Source organism: Carcharodon carcharias, chromosome 26 (assembly GCF_017639515.1).
Source record: "Carcharodon carcharias isolate sCarCar2 chromosome 26, sCarCar2.pri, whole genome shotgun sequence".
In the NCBI taxonomy this organism is placed as follows: domain Eukaryota; kingdom Metazoa; phylum Chordata; class Chondrichthyes; order Lamniformes; family Lamnidae; genus Carcharodon; species Carcharodon carcharias.
The window spans coordinates 40272792-40296239 of NC_054492.1; the positions used below are offsets into that span (position 1 = coordinate 40272792).

A 23448-nucleotide genomic window follows, 5' to 3' on the forward strand; every position below is an offset into this window, starting at 1 on the left:
GTGCAAAAACATCCACTAGAGCAGGCTACACTCTTGAGGATAAAATGTACTCAACAATCAGAACACTAATTTGATTCTGCAGGAGGTCTTGTGGCGCAGTGGGTCGAACTTGATGGCCAAGGAAGGTGCATTCATAATGCGGCCAAACAGGTTGAGTATCAACACACCAATGGAGGCAGTAAGAGCAGGAGAGGTTCTTGGTCAGCCACGTAATGGAAAAAGTGTTGGAGTCTCTACCATCACTATCCATAGCTCCAGACTACAACATGCATGTAAAAGTGTACGTTGCCACAACAATTCAGACTCCTTGGGGGGCCATTTGGCTCAGTTGGCTGGACAGCTGCTATGGATCAGATTGGTGCCAACAGCACAGGGCTTGATCCTCGTCCCAGGTGGGATGAATTTGTGGCCTGTCTCCTTGCCCTACCCATGGTGCAGGCTGTGGCTGTGGCTTGGAACTGCTTTTAGGCAGAGAACTCAAGGAGAAGAATTTGATTCCCTGGCTAATTTTGCAGAAACTGCATGCACCATTGTGGAGGTGACAGTAAAACTGAATCCTCAATGGTTGACTGTGAAAGAAGAACTTGCATTTAAGAACAGTCAAAGCAGGAGGATGCCATTCTTCCATTCAATAAGATTATGGCTGATCTGATTGTGACCTTAACTCCACTTTCCTGCCTGCCCCCACACCCCCCACCCCCCCAACACCCCACCCCCACCCCCCATCCCCCTGCCCCCCCTCCCCCCCACACCCCCCCACCCCTCCACCACCACCCCCCCGCCACCAACCCCCCCCACCCCCACCCCCCCACCCCCACCCCCCCCCGCCGCCAACCCCCCCTCCCCCCACCCCCACCCTCATCACCCCCCACCCCCACCACCACCCCACCCCCCACCCCCCCCCCCCCCCCACCTCCACCCCCCTCCACCGCACCCCCCCCCAACCACCAACCCCCCACCCCGGAACTCTTGACAGTCAAAAATTTGGGTTGAATATATTCAATGATCCACCCTTCACTGTTCACTGGGGAAGGGAACTCCAAACTCTAGTAACTCTCTGAGAGAAGAAATTCCTCCTCATTCCCATCTTAAACGGGAGACTCCTTATCTTGAAACTGTGCCCCCTAGTTCTAGATTCCTCCATGAAAGGAAACATCCTCTCAACATCCATCCTCTCAACGTATGAACACACGAATTAAGAGCAGGAGGAGGCCATTCGGCCCCTCGAGCCTGCTCCACCATTCAATAAGACCGTGGCTGATCTGATTACGGCCTCAACTCCGTGTTCCTTCTTACCCTTTATATTGTTTGACTCCCTTGTCAATCAAGAATCCATCTAACTCAGCCTTAAAAATATCCAATGACCCTGCCTCCACCAGTCTTTGGGGAAGAGAATTCCACAGACTCATGACCCTCTGAATGAAAAAATTCTCCTTATCTCCATTTTAAATGGGAGACCCCGTCTTTTTAAACTATGTATTCTTGTTCGAATCTTTCCCACAAGCCCCCTCAGAATCTTATATGTTTCAATAAGATCACCTCTCATTCTTCTAAACTCCAATGAGCACAAGTCCAACCTACTCAACTGTTCCTGATAAGACAAACACCACTTCCCAGGAATCATCCTAGTAAACCTTCTCTGAACTGCTTCCAATGAAAGTAAGTCCCTCCTTAAGTATGGTGACCAGAACAGTACACAGTACTCTAAGCGTGGTCTCACCAATGTCTTGTACAGTTGCAGCAAGGCGTCCCTACTTTTATATTCCATTCCACTTGCAAATAAAGGTCAACATTCCATTTGCCTTCCTTGCTGTACCTGCATGTTGACCTTTTGTGAGATTCATGTACAAGGACACCCAGATCCCTCTGTGCTGCAGCACTCTGTAGTTTCTTTCCTTTTAAATAATACTCTGCTTCTCTATTCTTCATGCCAAAGGGAAATCACGTTTAACCAATTTATTGGAATTCTTTAAAGGAGCCACATGTGCTGTAAATAAAAGGGGATCAGTGGATGTACTATACTTAGATTTCCAGAAGGCATTTGATAAGGTGCCACATCAGAGGTTATTATGGAAAATAAAAGCTCATGGTTCAGGGGGTAACATATTATCATGGATAGAAGATTGGCTGGCTAACAGGAAACAGGGAGTAGGATAAATGGGTCTTTTTCTGGTTGGCAGGATGTAACAAGTTGTGTGCCACAGGGATCAGTGCTGGGGCCTCAACTTTTTACAATTTATACAAATGACTTGGACAAAGGGACAGATGGTATGATTGCTAAATTTGCTGATGTTGCAAAGATAAGTAGGAAAGTAAATTGTGAAGAGGATATAAGGAGGCTACAAAGTGACATAGATAGGTTAAGTGAGTGGGCAAAGATCCGGCAAATGCAGTATAATGTGGGCAAATGTGAAATTGTTCATTTTGGCAGGACGATTTTAAAAAGCATATTATCTAAATGGCGAGAGATTGCAGAGCTTTAAGATTCAGAGGGATCTGGGTATCCTAGTGCATGAATCACAAAAGATTAGTGTGCAGGTACAGCAGGTAATCAGGAAAGCTAATAGAATGTTAATATTTATTGTGAGGGCAATTGAATACAAAAGTAAGGAAGTTATGCTTCAGTTGTGCGGGGCACTGGTGAAACTACATCTGGCATATTGTGCACAGTGTTCATCTCCTTATTTAAGGAAGGATGTAAACCCATTAGAAGCAGTTCAGAGAAGGTTAACTAGACTAATACAAGGAATGGGCAGTTGGCTTTTGAGGAAAAGGTGGACAGATTAGGCTCGTATCCCCTGGAGTTTAGAAGAGTAAGAGGTGACTTGATTGAAGCCTTTAAGCTCCTGAGGGATCTTGACAGGGTGGATGTGGAGAGGGTGTTTCCTCTTGTGGGAGAATCTAAAACTAGGGGCCACTGTTTAAAAATAAGGATTGCTCATTTAAGGCAAAGATGAGGAGAATTTTTTTCTCTCAGGGGGTAGTGAGTCTTTGGAACTCTCTTCCTCAAAAGGTAGTGGAAATGGAGCCTTGATAAGCAAGAAGGTGAAAGGTTATTGGGGATCGGCAGGAGGTCACAATCAGATCAGCCATGATCTTATTGAATAGTGGAGCAGGCTCGAGGGGCCGAGTGGCCTACTCCTGCTCCTAATACATATGATCGTGAAGTGGACAACCTCACATTTTTCTACATTATACTCCTTCTGTTCAATGTTTTCCCACTCACCAAAACCATCTATTTCTCTTTGCAGGCTCTGTGGCCGGGGTTTTCCAGTCTCCCTGTGGCAGGGCCCACTGCCGGGGTGTGGCTGCCCAGCCAAAAGCCCATTGACAATCGGCAGAACCGGACAACCTCTGTGGTGGGTGGGGCTGGAAAATCCCGTCCTTTGTATCCTCTTCACAACTTGTTTTTCTACCTAACTTCATATGGCCAGAAAGTTTTGATGCAAAACAATTGTTTCCTTCATCCAAGTCAATAATATAGATCATAAATAGTTGTGGCCACAGCACTGATCACTGTAGGACTCCACTAGTTACAGATTGCCAACCTGAAACTGACCTATTTATCCTGATTCTGTTTCCTGTTAGTGAACCTGTCCTTTCTCCATGCCAATATATCACCCCCAAAACCATAAGCTCTTATCTTGTGCTGTAACCTTTTATGTGACACCTTATAAATATATCCTTTCACAAGCTCAAGACATCCCAAAGCAATTTACACCCAACAAAGTACTTTCAATGTGTAGTCACTGTACAGTGCAGTTGTGTGTACTATTCCTGTGGTGTATAATTTGAAGAAACTGCTTCCAAATATCAGATTTGTTTGTGTTTAAGCTTGTTTCTGATATAGCAAGAAAATCTGGGGAAGATTTGCAGATCTGCTAGGTTCCATGAAATCTGTATAATCTTCAGGCAGGATGCATAAAAATGAGACAGAGAATAGCAGGGCACTTCTGGCTTTGAAACAGCACACATATTATAAAAATATAGACAGCTTTAAGTGATTTCAGTGCTGTACAGGTGCTAAGGTATTTGAAATGGTTATGTGCAGGCAAGGGGATTTAGCTACCATTCAGACAGGAACACTGGAAATCCCGGCGCACAGCATTTTAACTAAATGCTGGTATTGGATGAGACAAATGTCAGCTCTCCCACATGCTGAGCACAAGGATAAGGGTCTGTACCTGCTTCATGAAGCCACTGGCAATCCTAGTGGTTCCCAGATAAACACCGACATAGTCCACTGCTCAATGCCATATAATTGGTTTGGCTCACTCAACGGAACAGATTTGTTTTCTGGTCAATCTGCTCAATAAATTAGTGCAAGATCAACAAGCCTGCTCCAAAGCGGTTCAGAATATTGCCATTCAGATCTCTCTTGAGTCCTTTGAAAGCTTTCCCATGGAGTTCTAGGGACAGAATCTAGTTCAATTGGAGCTAAGTTGGCCTGCAGGCCCAAAGTAACTTGCAGTAAAGGATACTTCTCATCAAGTCCTCCCAAGTGTTCAGCAGTTGGCAATTTTAAAATCTACAAATAGAACAAAATAATTTAATATTAATGGACAGATCACATGACAATATATACGCCAATGTAATATTTCTTATACAGTGCCTGTGGTCCATTTTGTTGCAATAGTAAATGGAATTGCCATGACAATAGAACATTCCATAGACATACTTATAATTTATTTTAGAGTTACAGTTTCTATCTAAAGGCTTAGTCAATTTTAGGCTTTACAATACAAGTTTGCATGTAATTGACCGGTAACATTTTTCTATTGTTAAATCAAAGGATATTTATTTTCTGGCCTAGCTTTCCACTACCTCTCCTTACCAATGCTGTCAACCCAGTTCATTGGACATTGCCCCTTTTCACACGTTATCTGCTCTTCCTCCAATCTGCATCTGTTACAGATTCTGGAATGTTATCACACATCGTGCTCTCCTTCCTCAGGTGAGGTCCTTCATCAATATAATGTAGATAGTGAACACAATTCTGCCATTTGCCGCAGGGAAAAAACTTCTTTGCAAGTGTTGCATTTGCTTCCTGTCTTACTTAAGAATAACGTGCTATTTTAAGAGGAATTTTTATTGCGTTGAATGCATGGCAGTGTGTACCAGTTATCAATATTTAATGTAAAATGCCTCAGCGTAAAATGGTATCATATGCATTTGTCTTTGAACTGATACATATAAATGCCTTTGTCTGTAGGCATCTGATAAGGCCTTGTTCAAGTATGGCTTATAATCCCTGTTGACTGTTTAATGTAACCAGTTGAAATTTGCAGCATGCCCAAGTTAATGAAATTTGATCTTCAATTGATTATGACTAAAATAAAACTCTTTTAAAATTGTTATGGTAGGTTCCCCTCAAGGCTCAGAGACAATGGGCCTTAGCTTGTGACCAGCGTTGGGAAGTGCTGGTCCTCAGAAATGAGAGGAAATAAATACCTACTTACCTGCTGTTGAAAATTACATTGCTACTCCCGGTCGCTGGAGCTGCTTGGGGCCTGCATTCAAAGGCTCTGTAAGACAGAGACAGACAGACAGACAGACAGACAGTCAGAGAGAGACAGACAATGAAACAGACAGTGAGAGAGAGAAGTGTAGACCACATCCCCCTTTTTTGCAGCTCTTGCTGCCATAAAGCAGGTCCGAAAACAGAAGGGGGGTGTCCAAGGTCGGGAGGTAGGGCCAGGGGTGTGAGGGAGAGGGGGTCTGAAGTCGGGGGAGGCGGGGTTGTCCAGGGTGGTTAGTGGTCCGGGTGTCCAATGTCGGGGGGGTGACGGTGGACCAAGGTCACAGGGAGGGGGGATTCCGAGGCTGAGGGAGTGGGGTGTTTGGGGGTTATGAGGTCGGAGGGGGTTCTGAGGTTGGGTTGGTGCACGGGGTTGTGGGGTGGTGTGGGGTCTGGGGAAGTGGTGGTCCAGGGGTCAAAAGTTGGGGGGGGATGGGGGGGGGGTGGGGGGGGCGAGGCCAGGGGCAGGGGTGGGGGGGTGGGGGGTCGGGGGGGGGGGGGGGGGGGGGGTCCAAGGTCATGGGGAGGATTGTGCAGGGGGAGGTCCGAGGTCATTGGGTGGGGATCTGGGGTCGGGGTGGGGGTCCGGGGTTGGAGGGTGGTCCTAGGTTGAGGGTGTCCGGGGTCTGGGGGGCGTTGTCTGGAGGCAGGGGAGTGGTCTGGGGTAGGGGTGGAGGTCTGGGGTTGGGGGGGGTGTCATGGGGGAGTCCCATTGGCAGGGGAGTGAGGGGGAGGTGACATGGGTGGAGTCCTGTCAACAGGAGTCCCATTGCGGGGGGGCTGTTGGGAGTGTGGGGGTGTCCATGGGGTCAGTCTGGGCCTTTACAATTGTTACCCAGAAGATAGAAGAGGTTTTAATCCTTCCAACTTTTCCTGGGTGTAACACCGGCGGAACCATCCAAAGTTTGCGATTTAAACCACATTTTCAGAAGGCTCCCAGCGCAGCACAATTGTCCAGAGGAAGTGTGCACTTTCTGGGCAATTGCTGTGCAAACCCTTACCTGGGAACTTGCCAGATGGATTCCCCACTGCATCTTTGCGGCACCTCCCAAATCCAACACTGGACAGCATGGCTATTACAGGCCTTTGTGATATTGGAAGACAACAGATTCGATGTTTAACCTATGCTTGGTTAGCAAATTTCATTCTGGTGAGGACAGAAGAATTGCCTCCCGCTCCAGTCAGGCCTCACCAAGGACTGAGCAAGTGGTGGCAGTAGTATTGTGTACAACCAGGTGAGGTAGGATCAAATGACTTCCCTGTTCTCCCACTCCTCATTTGACTGTAACAGGGTTTGCTTTGTTTTTAAGAATTTAGAGAGGATGTGCTTTGCGAATTCTGAGAGTGTCCTACTATTTACGAGTCAAGGTTGTAGAGAATTACTCAAACAGGTTTTCTTAGGTTAAACAGAGAATGAGTTAAGTTTATTGAAACTATTCCCGAACTTAAAGAAAAAGAAAAACGCTGCACCATTCATACGGTCACACACATTTGTCTGGGCCCATGCACTCTCAAGTACAGATGGTAGAGTAAGAGGATAGGCTTATAAGGACTTTACAGTCTATGAAAGAAAAAATGGAGTACATGGTTAGCTGTTCCTTGATTGTTCTCAACACAGTGTTTCAACATTGCAGCCATTTAGCTTGGCTGTTCTCCTGGATGCAGTCTTACAGGCAGATTTCCACATTTTAAATGACCTCGGTTCAGGGGTGATCACTTCTCAAACTGGGTGCTGTACTTCCAGAGGGAGAGAAAGAGGAGACACATGGCTCCAACAGCCTGTTTCAGTACAGCATCATCCTTTTCACTTCTTCCTCTCTCCTGCTTGACAGGGGTTTGCTTGAAATGCCTTGATGGTTGTATATTCCAGAGGGGCTTCATTCGTTCATGACTGCTGCAGTTATTGTTTCAGAGCAGGTAATTGAATTTTGATGTCTCATCTCAGAAACATTTGCAAAGTCTCAGTGGGGATAGTCAGGAGATGGGGGTCTTTCACGTTCTGGAGGGGGTTGATTGTCTTCATTCCAACTTTGTGGAATGTGAAATTGTGTTTTGTAGCACCTCAGCCTGCTCAGGCTGATTCTTTAAAAAAAGACACAATTGTCCGTACAGAGTTCCCAGCTTAAAATCCAGCCAGTGGGAAAAAAATCAGAAATCACAGGCAGGATTTTTGGGTCATTGGGAGGGCGCAGTGGACAGGTCCAGGAGCATCCGGGACAGAATCGCAGCCCACAGTTGGCCCCCCGACTGCCATTTCATGCCAGCTGGCCAATCAACAGTCAGCCAGCCTGAAAGGCGCGTGGAGAATCTCCGCGCGGCCAGGGTGGGGCTGGGAGGAGCGTGGGTGCTGAAGTCTGCTCAGGTGCAGGGGAGTGTGCACTGAAAGCTCCCTGAAGGCAGGGACCTGCCACAGGGAGATGAAGAATCTTAAAATCAAAAATAAAGTTTTTGAAAATCGGAAAAAATGTCCCCACACAGGAATCACTCACATGAACATAATCGTCATGAAAATTAGGTCAGAACATTATTTTTTTTTAAGTGAATGTCAGAAACCTCATCCCACCGGTGGGTGAGGTTTCCTAAAAAATCCAAAGGCCACTTGGCTGATTTGCCCACCCACCAACCGTAAGGTTGGAGAGGCAGCGAAAAATAGCAGTTCATTAATACACTAATGGCCTTCATAGGCCTCTTAATTGTTGGCGGGCATGCTGTCGACTCTTGCACACGCCTGCCGATGCTTGCCCAATGTCATTGCGCGCTATTTTACACCCGATCGGGTGGGTCGCATGCCCACCCACGGGCATAAAATCCTACCCCATGTATTCAAAAAACACATCCTCATTGACAATTGTTACATCTGACTCCAGCAATTTCAGGGGCATCTAGGCCCACTGTACTTGGAGGATTACAATCAAAACCATCCTCAGAACGAGGATCAGGAAAGTGAGGTAGGGTTGAGGAAGTGATAGAATGAGAACGTGAAAAAGACAGGAAAGGGAATGAGAGAGGCAGGGCATTGAGAAAAAGCAGGAAAGAGATACGAAATGACAAACAGACAAAAAGAGACCAAGACACGGCAGAAGAGAATATAGGAATGAGGGAAAGGAGGAGGAAGTAAGAAAGCATGCACTAAAAAGAATAAATGAGAGAAATGGATTCAGGGAATGAGAAGGAATTGTAACACAACAGCATGGAGCAAGGGAATGAGAGGCAAGCATAAAAGAGATAGATAATGATAGAACAAATTAAAGGAGAGAAAGAATAGAGAGAATGAGAGACAAAGAAATTGTGAGAAATAGAATCAGAAATTATAAAGATTGGAAGAGTGAGAGGAGAGAAAAGTTGAGAATAGAAGGTTCATGTGAGAAAAGAATATAAGGAGTGGAGAAGAAAGGGGACTGAGGCAATGAAATGGAAAAAAGGAATAACGAACAGAGAGAAATGGGAGATAGAGTTAAAGAGAAATTCAGAAATGAATTATGCCAGAAGTCACATTGATAGAAAGGTTTCACAATATCTTACATGTTCCACTTGCATTCACCACATGAATGTCGTTGAAGATACTTGTGGATAGTATTTCAATGTCATGACTCAGTGCAGTGCAGTGGTGGGGTGGGCACATAGGCAGCAGATGAAGTTCAATGCAGAGGAGTGTGAGGTGATGCATTTTGCTAGGAAGAACATGAACAGACAATATAAAATAAATGGTGAAATTTTGAAGGGGGTGCAGGAGCAGAAAGACCTGGGTGTATATGTGCACAGACCATTGAAGGTGGCAGGACAGGTGGAGAGAGCAGTTAATAAAACATACAGTATCCTGGGTTTTATCAATAGGGACGCTGAGTACAAGAGCAAGGAAGTAATGCTGAGCTTATATAAGACACTAGTTAGACCTCTGCTGGAGTATTTTGTACAGTTCTGGGGAGAGAGCAGACCAGGTTTACAAGAATGGCTCCAGGGATGACGAACTTCAGTTATGAAGATAGATTGGAGAGGTTGCGACTGCTCTCCTTGGAGAGGAGAAAGCTAAGAGGAGATTTGATAGAAGTGTTCAAAGTCACGAGGGGGCTGGATAGAGTAGATAAGGAGAAACTGTTCCCACTCGTAAAAGGATTGAGATTGAGGGGGCACAGATTTAAAGTGATTTGCAAAAGAAGCAAATGTGATGTGAGAAAAAACCTTTCCACCCAGCGAGTGGTTCAAGTCTGGAACGCACTGTCTGTAAGTGTGGTCGAAGGAGGTTCAATTGAGGCATTCAAGAGGGCATTAGATGATTATTTGAATAGAAAGAATGTGCAAGGGTAGGGGGAAAAGGCAGGAGAATGGCTCTAAATTATAATACTCATTTGGAGAGCCAGTGCAGACACAATGGGCTGAATGGCCTCCTTCTGCACTGTAACAATTCTGTGATACATGATAAAGGGGGTGATTTTAAGTTTAGACGCATAATGATTTTTTTTCATTCATGGGATGTGGGCATCGCTAGCTAGGCCAGCATTTATGGCCTATCCCTAATTGCCCTTGTTCAGAGGGCATTTTTAAGAGGCAACCACACTGCTGTGGGTCTGGAGTCACATGTAGGCCAGACCAGGTGAGGACAGCAGATTTCCTTCTCTAAAGGACATTTGTGAACCAGATGTGTTTTTATGACAATGGACAATGGTTTCATCCAGCTGTCCATGCAACAGCACAAAAGGGTATAGTGGCCATGAGACAAGAACCATTTTAGTCTTGGGAGTCTCCAATAGCAAGGGACAACTTGGAACAAAATCTCAAGAGAATCTATGTGTCTACAAAATAAAAAAAAGTATCAAATTGGCTGAGGGCCTGTATCTGTGATGGTGGGGACCTCAGGAGGAGGCAGAGAAGGATGATTCACTCAACATTTTTGCCTGAAGGTGGTTACAAACACTCCAGTCTTAGCTATTGCACTCACATGCTGGGCTCTGCCATTGTTGAGCGTGGAGATGCCCATGGACTTTCCTCCTTCTATTAGTTGCTTAATTGCCCACCCCCATTGGATGTGACAGGTCTGCAGATCTTTGATCTATTCATTTGGCTGTGGGATTGTTTGGCTCAAAACTAGCTTCTGTGAAGCAGCATGACCCATCAGCAGTTGGCAATGGGGTTGCTTACTTCAGTCTTTGCCATGTTGGTTCCTCTTTTAGCATGTTTGTGTTGTGGCTTTATCAGGTTGGCACCTGGTTTTTCAGGTGTGTCTAGTGCTGCCTCCAGCATGCTTTTCTATAGTCTTCATTGTATCAGTGTTGATGGCTGATGGTGATGGAGTAAGAGATATACCAGGCCATAAGGTTACAAATTGTAGTGAAATACAATTCCTACTGTTGATGGACAGGTTGCTTCATGCAGGCCAATTTTGAGCTTTTAATCCATTCCACTGATGCCACATGTTCCTTGATACCAGTGGCTATGGGAAGCTTGTTCCTGAGTCTTGGAGACAGGTTCTTTCCTGGGCCAATGGAAATTGCATCAGAAAACAAAATGGAACTAAGCAACAATGGAAGTCCCACCCATTTTCACTCTCAGCTGTCTGATGTACACAAGAATAACCATCTGAGTGTGGAAAATTCAAGGTAACATTTTGAACCATCTTTCCATAAGGTTCTGGACTAAACTTCACTGGGACTGAAAAGTTTAGACTGCTCCTTCTTTCTGAACTAAGAGCTAAACTACTGAAAACACGTGTGACATTTCGGGCCTGAATTTCACTGTGTTGGGGGAATGGGTTTTGACTGAGTTAGAATTGTGCCCAAATTTACGCCAAACATTCATTCTGCAGCTTCGTTTTTAAACCAAATGAAAACAAAATTTAGAAATCCTTTCATGCAATGAGGAAATTCACCCTCCCACTTTCACTCAAGAGATTGCTTCTGATACAATCGATGGAACTGTACATAGCACACTTGTTCAGATTGTTGTGATATTTTCCAATAATCCATCTTCCAGCTCGGAGCAAAATATGAAGCCCCAATCTCCAGCATGTGAGAGAAGCTTAGCCCTCTAGAATTCGAATTACCCTCAGAATGTGCTCAATTAGGCCACTTCCCGCCATGAATTCCCTGAGTGTTGAAGGGACAAATCAGACAAGGATCTAGTTTCAGCATCCAACCTAACCCTTAAAAACAGTCTGGGAGTTCAGCAATTAATGTTAGATTTTGTTGGTTGAGGAGGGGAGTTGGGGGTGCAGCAATAACACATGAGAGTTTATCAGCTGCAATGCAATCCTTAAATTGACAGCCACAGCTGGATTTATCTGTTCGCCAATGTCTCCCATTACCTGTAGTTGTTATCAAAGTTCCCAATCGCTCCCTTTTTCTATGGATAACCCCTCCCCAAAAATAGCAACTTCGAAAATAATCCGCTATGTTTAAATACAGCAAAGTGACCAGGAACTTTGTCTTTAGAAGTATTTAGTTGAGCATTTGAAACGCCATAACACACAGGGCTACGGGCCAAGTGCTAGAAAATGGGATTAGAATCGATAGGTGTTGATGGCCGACATGGACACGATGGCCTGAACGGCCTGTTCATGTGCTGTATAACTCTATGACTTTATGGCAGTTGAGTGTATTTCCAACCCAATATCTTCGATAAAGACTAAACTTGTAGGATTGACCTAATGGGTCTACGTTGTGCTAATGATTAACTGTCCTTGCTCAAATTTCGGGAAAGGTACAGATGCTCCTATATCTCTCCAAAGTCGATAACTTTCCGAGTGTTTCACCACCTCTCTGCCTTTTGGGGAGCAGCAGGCGAGAGTGACGAAGGAAACGAGAAAAATAAGTTTCCAGCCACTGTGAGGGCACTTGTGCAAATATTGATCTGATCTCGACTAGCGGTGGAACATCCTTATCAGCCTGTGCCCAGGGCTTGTTACCTGGAGTCGAAGTTCAGAGCGGTGAATTGTTAAAAAGGCACAGGCTGGGCTCAGTTCGCTTGCCAAGCGGAAAACCTCAAACAGCAGCAATGGAAACGCAGATTCAGAAGCACAGCCTGATAGACAAGTGCAAATTAAAGAACAGCTGGATAAAACAAGGGCTCGCCGAATTTCTGGGGACATTTGCATTGATTGTAAGTATTGGCAATGATGCATTTCCATGTCACGTCAGCAGAGTCAAAGCACCTCACAACCTTGTGCAGTGTGATTATAACAGACTTTGCTCCAGTTGTTATTTAAATGGTTAAGAAGTTCCCTGTTTACGGCTAAGTTTTATCCGAAATCCAGTAAAGTACAAATCAGAATGAAGCAAAGGCTGAGTTTTGAAAGTGTTTTTAGTGTCCAGGTGCGTGCACAGGATAATCGCTACCTTTCCAACGAAAATCGGTAAAATAAACTTTGTACAGATCAATGTATATTACTGATTCTTTTTGTTATCGGAAAGAATAGAGCCAAAGTTGTTAACCGTGTTTATCCGCAGCACCATTCTATTCTAGGTGTAACGGAAGATTACCCCGAACATCAAAAGGATCTGATATCAATATTGTTAGATCGTTACAATTTGCTACCTCTGCAGCTACCAGGAAATAGTCTGATAACGGGAGGGAAATTCAGGGGCAATTAACAAAACAACGAAGTTGCATTTACATAGTGCCTTACACCCCATCAGGACGTCCCAAAGCGTTTCTGGGCCACAAAATTACTTTCGAAGTGTCAACCCTATTATTCTCATAGAATCCTATAACATAGAGGGAGGCCTTGCGGTTCAGAGAGCCTTCATGCCCCTTTGAAAGAGCTATCCAATTTGTCCCATTCCCTGATCTTTCTGCACAGCACAGCATATTTTTCTTCTCAAATATTTATCGAACGCCTCTTTGCAAGTTGCTATTGAATCTGCTTCCACCTCCATTTTGGCAAGTGCATTCTAGGGCCTAACAACTCAGGTAACAGAGTTATCCTTATCTCCCCTCTTGTTCTTGTATAACCAACTTGGGGACAGCAAGGTCCCACAGTTTGGACTGAGAGAGCCATCTATGCAAGGAATTCCCTCAGGGAGCATCTGGCTCCACCACTGTAACCTTAGTAGAGACCACAATGACAGATGTCAAGGAGTTTTCCACCAAACATCTAGTAAAATTATAACTGTGGAGAGCAAGGAAGCTGAAGAGAGTTCCCAGTGCAAAGCATCTGTTTAGATGTTGTTGGTTAAAGGGATAAATGTTGGCCTGGATATTGAGAGAACTCCCTTGCAATTCAAATAGGTCTTTGGGATTTTTACCTCCATCTGAACAGCCAGCTGGACCTTGGCTTAAGTTCTTATCCAAAAAACAGGGCACCCAACAATATAGCTCTCAACCCCTCCCCTCCCCCATCCCACCTCCCCTCAATACTTTACAGGAATAATGCAATGGATGGAAATAAAAATACCCTTTGATTTCTAATTACTTTTTATTCAATCAAAGTTGTCTGGCTTGTTCTAAGGGTTCTCCACAATTAACACTTCAATCACTGATATACTTGTGATTAAAAAAAATTAAAGGTGAGATTCCAATACGCCCAGTCCATAGATGTTGACTGAACCCCCATTTTATTCCAAATTTATCCCTACAGTCAAGATGGAGTTAGCATGGAGCTTTGGGAAATGGCATTTCCCAGGATATGTCCCTCAGATAGAGACAATTTCGAATCAACCATTATTCTTGACATGACATTGTATGGTATTAATCTGGGTCACCACACTTCAAAACGTTGGCTGTAAAGTGGTTTGGGACATCCTGAGGTCATGTAATTGCAAAGTCATTCTGTCTTTCTCTCTTATTCTCTTTCTTGTTCTATCTCTCATTTTCTCCTTCTTTCTCCCTTTTTCTTTCTTGCACCCTTTTAATGGAGATGTTAACTCATTTGCTTTAAAGCTATTTTTCCTCCATTACAAATGGTAACCACATTCAGGTTAATATGTCAAGTATTCCAAATTTCATAATTTTGTACACATTTTGTACACATTCAGATTATTAAAGAGATTATGTTATGGTATCTTCCACGGAATATCTTTTAAACAATAAAATTGTAAACATTGCTCAAAATTCTGTATATTGCAGCTGTTTGGTTGTGGTTCAGTTGCCCAAGCAGTATTGAGCAGAGGAGTAAGTGGCAACCTGCTGACTGTTTCCATTGGCTTTCCATTTGGAATCACCATAGCTGCTTATGCTACCATAGGAGTATCAGGTAGGTGCTGAACATTATCCTACATACAGTGAAAGAACTATTGGGTTTTAAATGCTGAAACATAAGGTGGATATCTCGGGAAAGCTAAGCTTCCACTGTAGCACCTCAACTGTTAGCATTCTTGAAGGTAACAGAGATAAAACTTTAATATTTGAATGTAGCCTTGGGAACACAGGACTGATATAATTCTCAGACTGCTAACAGATCCAAAAAAAAAATTCCTCAGCTAGCCTGCTTTTTATAAAATGTTCAGGTCATACATTAATACTTTAATAACAAGACAATTTAAATATCACGAGTAACTCAATGTATCATTAATTCTTTGCAAATAAAATTCTCACTTAAAAAGTTAATTTTAAACAGTTTGGCTAGTGTTTTTCCTGTCCCACATTGTCTTCATCATATCTGGCAGTATTTTGCACTTGTCTGTAGACTTTCCATGGGGTTAACAAGTTGTCAGTAGAACACCCACATGTCACGGCATCTGGGAGCCGTGTGAACAACTGGGTATCTCCTGAACCAATCAGATTCAATAATTGTTAATGAATAGCATAAGAATAGAAAACCAGGAGGTGCTAATTAGAATAGCCAATTCACTGTCAAATCAGGTATAGAAAGTGAAAGAGAGGGAAAGAAAAAAAATGGATTAAGAAAAAGATAAGACACAAAGAAATGTTTAAAAATATTTCCTATTTTTTTTATTTTTTTAAACCTCCAACAATAATTAAAATTAGGAGGCATGAAACTCCATGCTTATAAAGTTAATTTTCAATGCAATAGAGGTTGTTTTACAATAATTAAAACTTACCATGCTGTTAAAGGGTGCTTAGATTACAATGGAAAAGCCCTAACTTACTATGGAAAATTAAGCCTTTTTCTACGATGTCAGTACAAGAACTCCACACTGTTAAATTTGAACAGGGAGCCAAATGGTGAGATGCCATTTTCATGCAGATTATTGATAAGTTTTAAATCTTGGACTGTGACTTCTAAACTTTTGCATTAATTCCACCTGGGCACTTGTCAAAGTTGCTGTCTGATACGCACAGAAATAATGCAGAGCACTGTTTGCATCACTGGTACAATCACAACAAAATCCAGCTAAATACTTTAATAATTTTACATTATTTAATATAATCTGCCCAAATACTTATTCAAATCTTGTTTTGATCTAATAAAGGAGAAAATGCTCTCTCTGTTGCAATTGTGGCATCTCCCAAAGTCTCTATTCATGTTCACAGCCACAAGACAACCACTATCTTGAGGCCCATGTGCCCTTTGTTCCAAAACATATAAACCTTCAAGGTAGAGTGAATGAGTTAATGCATCCCATCAATTACCTTGAGTCACATGAGAGAAATGATATACAAGGTACTCAACATTTTCTCATGAGTGCTCTGAAACATGGAGAAGCATCTGCAGACTGAATGTATTTTCAGGCTAAACCAAAATTCAATTTTTATTTAAAACCTATAAATTTATATGGATGCAAAATAGAAACATAGAGTGGAATTGTTCCAGAATTGCACTAAGTGGGGTAGCGGGCATGAAAATCAATGTTTTAACCACCAGCGCAATGGTGGGTTTTCATGCCTTATCATCTGCTTCCTGCCTCATTAATTATGCAGCAACAGGAAACACGGTGTCTCGCCAGTGGGTGGCCTCCAAATCGCCCGCCAAGCTCTTACCTCATCATTCCCTCACCCTGGCTGCCATTTCTAAACTGCAGCCACGCTCATCATTCTCAATATCTTGCAGCCCAGGACTGCTCCAGTGAAGACATGGCCTTGAAAGCCAAGAAGAGTTCAGTGTCCCTTCACTGGAATGCCTTTTGGAGGCCCCGCCATGATATCCTCCATGCCCGCTCTGGCTGCAGGAGGTCCAGCAATCTCCCTGCTTCAGCTTGGGAGGCAGTGGGCAGTGGTGGTCAGTGCCAACGCTGCACAGGAGAGGTTAGCCATTGGTGCAGAAAGAGGATGAATGCTCTCGTGTATGCCACCAGGGTAAGGCAACCATCTCATCACTCTAAACTCACACACTCACAAGACCATCACATATTCACTGGCATCTCACTCACTGCCAGCTCAAGGGACATCACCACTCACTCTCTCACACACGCCCTCACACACACCCTCACATATCCACCTGGCCTCATTCCTCTAGAGACTGCGTCCTCAGCTCTCACAATCTTGAGGCCACTTGCACAGATCAACATGTGGCCCCCACATGCACCCTCGGATACCCCCTTCCCCCTACACCCCCCGCCCTGCAGCCTCTCCCCTTGCCTGAGGCCACTTCTCTCCCTCTCCCAAGCCCTGCCTTATGGCTGGTAGGTAGAGACCTGCTCATGAGCCGCCCTAAAAGTGATGTGGTGCTGCTTGCGAAGCCTGGCGCTGATGACCGTGCGTGCTTCCTGAAGCAAGCTAGGCAAACAAGCTTTGAAGTCCCAAGCGAAGTGCAGCCCACCAGGTGCACTTCACTTATGTACAGTTGTGAAACAAGTTGGGCAGAATTTTCCACTCCTGTTGGCTACAGTCATGTTTGGTGGCATCAGTGGAAAATATGGCGAGAAGGCCAAAAATCAGCTTTGCGCCATCATGAAACTAGTTTGTGATCATCTGCTCTGCCTGTCAATGGTGTGATTGCACACTGACCTGTTTCACAACTGTACATAAGGAACATGCACCATCACATGAAACTAATTTCGCCCAAAGCATTGAGCTTTCACACACACTTAAAATCCATTTCCTGAAGCTAAAAAGTTTTTTTGGAATTATACATTATTTTTTCAGACTCCTTTAAATTGAACCTTGAACTAATTTTTCAGGTCTTTCAACCATAGAGTTTCATTCCATTGCTATGACATAACTTTGGCTCGGCTAAGTGAAATTTTAAAAAACTCCAAAAAGCTGCAATGATTAAATTTGGTTTAGGCAACTTCTGATGTGTCAACAACAAAAGCAGATCTACCACAGCTGGTTGGTTATTTTTGGGGGGAGGGGGAGAATATCCAAACATTTTCTTAAAGCCTAGATATCAATATTCATTCTTGCATTCTTGGTTGATGTGAAGTAAAATGCTAGCGGTCCTAACGGGTCTGATAAGCTGTGCGAAACTTGAGTCAAAGCCATTGGAATTTAACATCTGGACAGGTCCCTTGTCAACAAGCCTGCAAATATCTTTCAAATTAGATAGAACATCTAATCTATTAACACATCATGTCTCCTGCCAGAAATGTATACTTATTTGCCTACAGGCTCTCCAGCCAAAAGGGACAAAGGAAAATAGCAGAACAATAGTCAAGCACTTTATTTTTGTATTTTGAACAGCTCAGTACCATAAACTAATGAAACTTAATTGGAAAATATATATCTATAACATTATGTAGACATTGTCACATAGTCCTTGCCTGCCTTCTACCTCTCCATGACTTCCAATCAATTTGGCGATGAGGGAAACTGGAAGAATTGGCCCATTATTGTTGAAAGCTGGCCCAAAAGTTTACTTCTATCAGCAAATCAAAAGCTTCAGGTATAAAGGAATGAGGAGGTCAATCTCAGAAAATTGTATCAAATCCAGAAGAGTTGCCACTATCCAAATAAACTTGTTCAATGAGTAGTGAGCATAGCCAAGTTAATAACTTCAACTAAGGTCATACTTGGGGAGAGAATGAGGTTGAAATGCCTCCACCTACTTGTTTGATTTGCAAAGTGTTTTTGTGAGCTGGGCTGTCAGCTTAATTTACCTTACCCAAATCTGGGTTTAGCACTGCCTAGAACTTGTAAGTGAGTCAAGTAACATTAAGATTAAGAGTGAATTTTTCATACTTGTCTAATCTCAGCAATTGCTATGGAGGCTCATAATTCTGTGCCATGTAGAAAGGGCTGATTCTCAGAAACTCAGAAATATTTGGAAATACTTTTGTGATCACCTCTTAAAATGGTGTATTTCTTAAGGTATTTTATGAAGAAAATAATCTCTTACAAGGAACTCAGAAATGTTCTTTAATGTTTTCCCAATGTCACTTAATCAGCAAAGCCAAGTGGAAATGCTAATTCTATTTGTATTAAACATTGTACAGTAAGTAAATTATGTTTGTTTGGTGAGGTATCAATTTTCCCACATCATTACAATTTTAACTATCCTGTCAAATAATTTTACATTTTACAGACCAATCTCAGAGGAATGTGATTGGGACTTTTAATGAATACGTGAATATTTTGATAAAAACGCACAAGGTTTTATCAGATATGAGTTATGATATTTCCACGCCCATTAGATAAGCTACACAATGTAAAACTTACAACATGGACAGTTGTGAGTCACCTATCACACATAAAAACACTGGTGGGGACAAGGTGATGCAATAGTTTAGCACACTGTCCATTCACCTCTAGAGTTTATATCCAACCAGTAACAGTGTGATGAAAGTTTCCTCAATCTGCGCTTGAAGGCTTCTTAAGTGATTATCCAGTTCTTTAAAGATATAAACCCACAACACATAAACAACAGATTTGATTGGAGTTACTTTTATTTAACATGTTTTTGCAAAATAATTTAAGAATAATAAACACCCTTTGCTTACCTCTCTTTTATGGGTTGCCTTGCTTGATATAAATTAATTTTCATACTCCTTGTTCCATTCTTCTCACATTTCTTTCTTCACTATACATGTAGATCTTTGTTTCTTTCCTTCCTGTCCCCACAGGAAGTTGGAGTTTGGTTTCTGACCTATCACCATATTTGGGAATTGGTCAGAAGATCGTTATCATAGCAAGTTTCTCCTTGCCTGCTCCAAGCCTCCAATGCTGCTCTCCCACCGTATCTTCAAGATCTCCTCCCACCATTTCCATGATTTTGAAACTCCTTTTTCACTCCATGTACTTCTAAGATCTCTATTCCTACCATGTACTATGGTGAGATGGTGATGTAGTGCTAATGTCACTGGGCTAGTAATCCAGAGGTCCAGTCTGATGATCTGGGGACAAAGGTTTGAATCTTATCATAGCAGCTAATAACATTTTAATTAATAAATCTGGAATTATAAAGCTAGTCTCAGTAATGGTGATTATAAAACTATCATCGATTGTTGTAAAAACCCATCTGTTTCATTAACGTCCTTTAGGGAATGAAATATGCCATCCTTACCTGGTCTGGCCTATGTGTGACTCTAAGTCCATAGAGTCAATGTGGTTGACTCCTAACTGCCCTCTGAAATGGCATGGTAAGCCACTTAGTTCAAGGGCAATTAGGGTTAGGTGACAATGCTGGCCTTACCGGTGATGCCCACGACCCTTGAAAGAAAAAAAATGCAGCAGAAATTTACTTGACTTCTCACTGTCTCCTTGATGTTTCTTGCTGTCTTTCAAACTCCAGTTGGTACATTGTTAATGTATATTTCAGCAATCCAAGTTCAACAAAGGGTGGGTAACTGCATCTCACCTTCTGTAAAGAGTGTACCCAGTGATTGGGGTTGTTCGAAATAGGGTTTTACAGGCAGGGGTAGTGATAAGTGAAGCTTTGCTACTGAATGCTAATTGATGTATGCTCCTCAGAAAATGATTCAGCACCATTACCATAGGTTTCTTTTACCCAATTAGCTATTCAACTTTGCATTTGTTGTAATGTATCTGAATTGAATTGTATATACACCTGGGCATTCCCACAGCAACACAAAAAGGGAGGAAGCATTAACCATCACTTAATGCACAATTAAACCCCATAAACTGAATTTGTACAAGTAACAGCACCTGCTAAAAAATCCCTTGAACACACTAGAAATCCACAGTTAGAAGGATAAGGGTTAATAGATATTCTACTAAATAGATTACAAAGTGCTCATTTGTTCTTTTATTTGATGTTTTCTAAATAAATAGGTTGGATTTCAGTGAATCTGTCTGTTTGAAAGCTTCAGAAGTATAATATAGTCAATTGTTGGATCCATGTAATATATTACAATGAACCCAATGACTTGGATTAATGTTCCATGGAACTAAATGCATTTGTTTCTGAAATGTTCTTTAAGAGAACAAATGCTTACTGGTGTGTTTACTCAAAGGGTAAATGATGCTTTCTCTGATAATGTTCTATTAATAAGTTCAATAAGTTGAAATTCTTGACGTTTTATGAACAACCACCTCTTATACTTAGGGTTGACCATTTATCTTCAAGATATAGAACAGGTACAATCCACTCTATACATTAGTGCAAACTCCAATATAAATCTGCAGTACTCTGGAGAGGGGTCACACAATGTCGATCAGTTAGAATACTATGATACAACAACAACCAAACTGCTTCCATGTTTTCCATCTCCATTCCTAACAAATTTCTCTTTCTCCAGTGAGTTTATACTCACTGTTATGTTCCTTAACAATTGTAACTTTAACATTTGTAAAACATGCACCAGTAAATGAGTATTTAACATAAAAATAAATGTAGCCGTGTCTTCACAGGATTTCCACGTTTCCTGGCTTTCAGTGACATTCAGAAATGGTTGGAGCTTCTCTTTCATTATTTATGAAACCCTCTGAGCCCTTCAATGTGTTGTAGCTTCAAAGGCTTTGGACCTATGGTTCTCAAAACTTTACATCACTGGGCTTATCTTGTCTCATGTTTGGGTCTGTTGTAGATTAATTGGGGTAGATTCTTGACTTTGCAATAATGTAAACTGCGCAATAATAAATCATTAACCAGTTCTCTATTTCTGCCAAATTTTATTTCAATGGAAAATTGTGGAGCTAGTTAAAATAACATCAGGTTAACTCCAGCTTGTTCTATGGCAGCAAGTGACCCAGGCATTTTCACTGATCGATTCAAAGTACGTAAGAGAGCAATGGTTGATAGTTCTGATTGCATCTTGCCTGCATCCAAAGAGTCTTGCTAATAGCTTCAAAAGAATACCAAACATGAGGCTTGGTTGTATGGTTGGGCCAGTAGGGTTGCCATCTCATAAGATAGCTCATGAACCAAACGATCCAAGCGTTATCATCAAGGTTGCAAATGTATGATTGCTTTTCTTGGACTTTTTACTGATCTTGAGGAAGTAATTTGCCAGCTACTATCATGACTCAAATATTTCCACCAAGGTAAGTTCTAGTGCTAATTGATAAAATATACAGCAGAAATCAACTATAATTATTGAGAATTGCCATCTTAATGACTTGTTGTAAGTTTCTTTGACTGCACAAGTTTCTTTATTTCACTTCTTACAAACACTAGCAGGCATGGTGTCATGTTGACAAGGGATATAAAAGGAATGCATAAAAATGTTGATAAAACAATTTAGAAAATTACAAACTGAATTCCTCAGCCCAAAACATTGAATCAAAGTAGTTTGAAAATAACTGCCACATAAGTAAGCAAAATTTCCAAGATAGATTAAACACTTCAAGGCTTGATGTATCTTGGAGAAGAAGGTTGTTTTAAGAGTTTCTAATACAACACAACAATGTGCTGAAGGAGAAATTTCTAACATAAAAAGATCAGTGGCAGTTGCAATATTCCCTCTTGTGCACCATGTGAATGACGCATTTACTAACTTCAGAGATTTTGCTGTTCCACAGTTCTATAAAACTTACATTTGATTACTTCAGCTTGTGCAATATCAAATATTTTTGCTTAGCGGATAATGTTTTGGAATCATACTTCAATGTACATTCTTTTAATAATTTGTAGGTTTTCTTGTACCATAATCAATTGAACTTATGTAAGGTGAAGATAATCAGCTGTTTGCTATGTCATATTGTCTTGTTGTCAATGAAATTGTGCACAATTCAGTGTGAGTTAAGAAAATGCTAAGTCATTTTTTTCCCTGTATTTAATTGTTCCACGCTTTCACCTTTGGCAGCAGAACAACACAAGCCATTGGGACTTTGGAGAAGAAATTTTCACAAAACAGTGAATGGCTGAGGAAGGAATATTTACAATGAATATATGGACAGAAAATGAATGCTAATGATTTATATGGTGGTACCTTTCACAGGGCAGCACACATAAGAGGGAAACTTTAAGTAACTTTGCAGTCTTTGGGTATTTATCTTCCCCTCCCACACCCCCCACCTCACCCCCATCAACAGTTGCAGTGTCCACAAGATGAAGACTTTTCCTCTTAATGTCATTGGTTAGAGTGGATATCTGGTCATCACAATATAGCTTCACACATGTGTATAGAAGCAGAAATACACTTCAAAACCATCCCTTTGTTCTGCACATTCCCCTATTTGAAGCTGTATAGGACTGGGTCAACTGGCTTTGATTAGTCAGAATGGCAGCTGGGCCCAGTTGCTGGGAGGAGCCACCAACTATTGCTGTATGAGAATTGTTGTCCCCTAGCCCCATGTCTACCTCACCACCACCCCCAAAATGATGTAATAGACATTTGCAGATTCTCCAGAATACACAAGTTTATTCAATTACTCCAGTACCTTTTATTCAAATTCATCCAGGGCATGTGGGCTTCACTGGCTGGGACAGCATTTATTACCCATCCCTAATTGCCCTTGGGAAGGTGGTGATGAGATGCCTTCTTGAATGGCTGCAGTCCATGTGGTGTAGGTACACCCACAGTGCTGTCAGGGAGGGAATATCCAGGATTTTGACCATGTGACAATGAAGGAACGACGATATATTTCCAAATCAGAATGGTGAGTGACTTGGAGGGGAACTTCCAGGTGGTGGTGTTCCCATCTATATGCTGCCCTTGTCACCCTAGCTGGTAATGGTCATGGGTTTAGAAGGTGCTGTC

The 23448-nt window shown here is 42.3% G+C and overlaps 1 protein-coding gene across 1 annotated transcript in view; it reads left to right on the forward strand.

Moving 5' to 3' along the window:
- The first annotated feature begins 12505 nt into the window (after positions 1-12505).
- LOC121269922 (aquaporin-9-like) overlaps positions 12506-23448 on the forward strand; it is a 90016-nt gene continuing 79073 nt past the window's right edge. Inside the window, exons 1-2 of the mRNA XM_041175052.1 lie at positions 12506-12610; positions 14576-14702. Of these exons, the coding sequence (XP_041030986.1) occupies positions 12506-12610; positions 14576-14702 (232 nt within the window). The remainder of the gene's footprint in view (positions 12611-14575; positions 14703-23448) is intronic.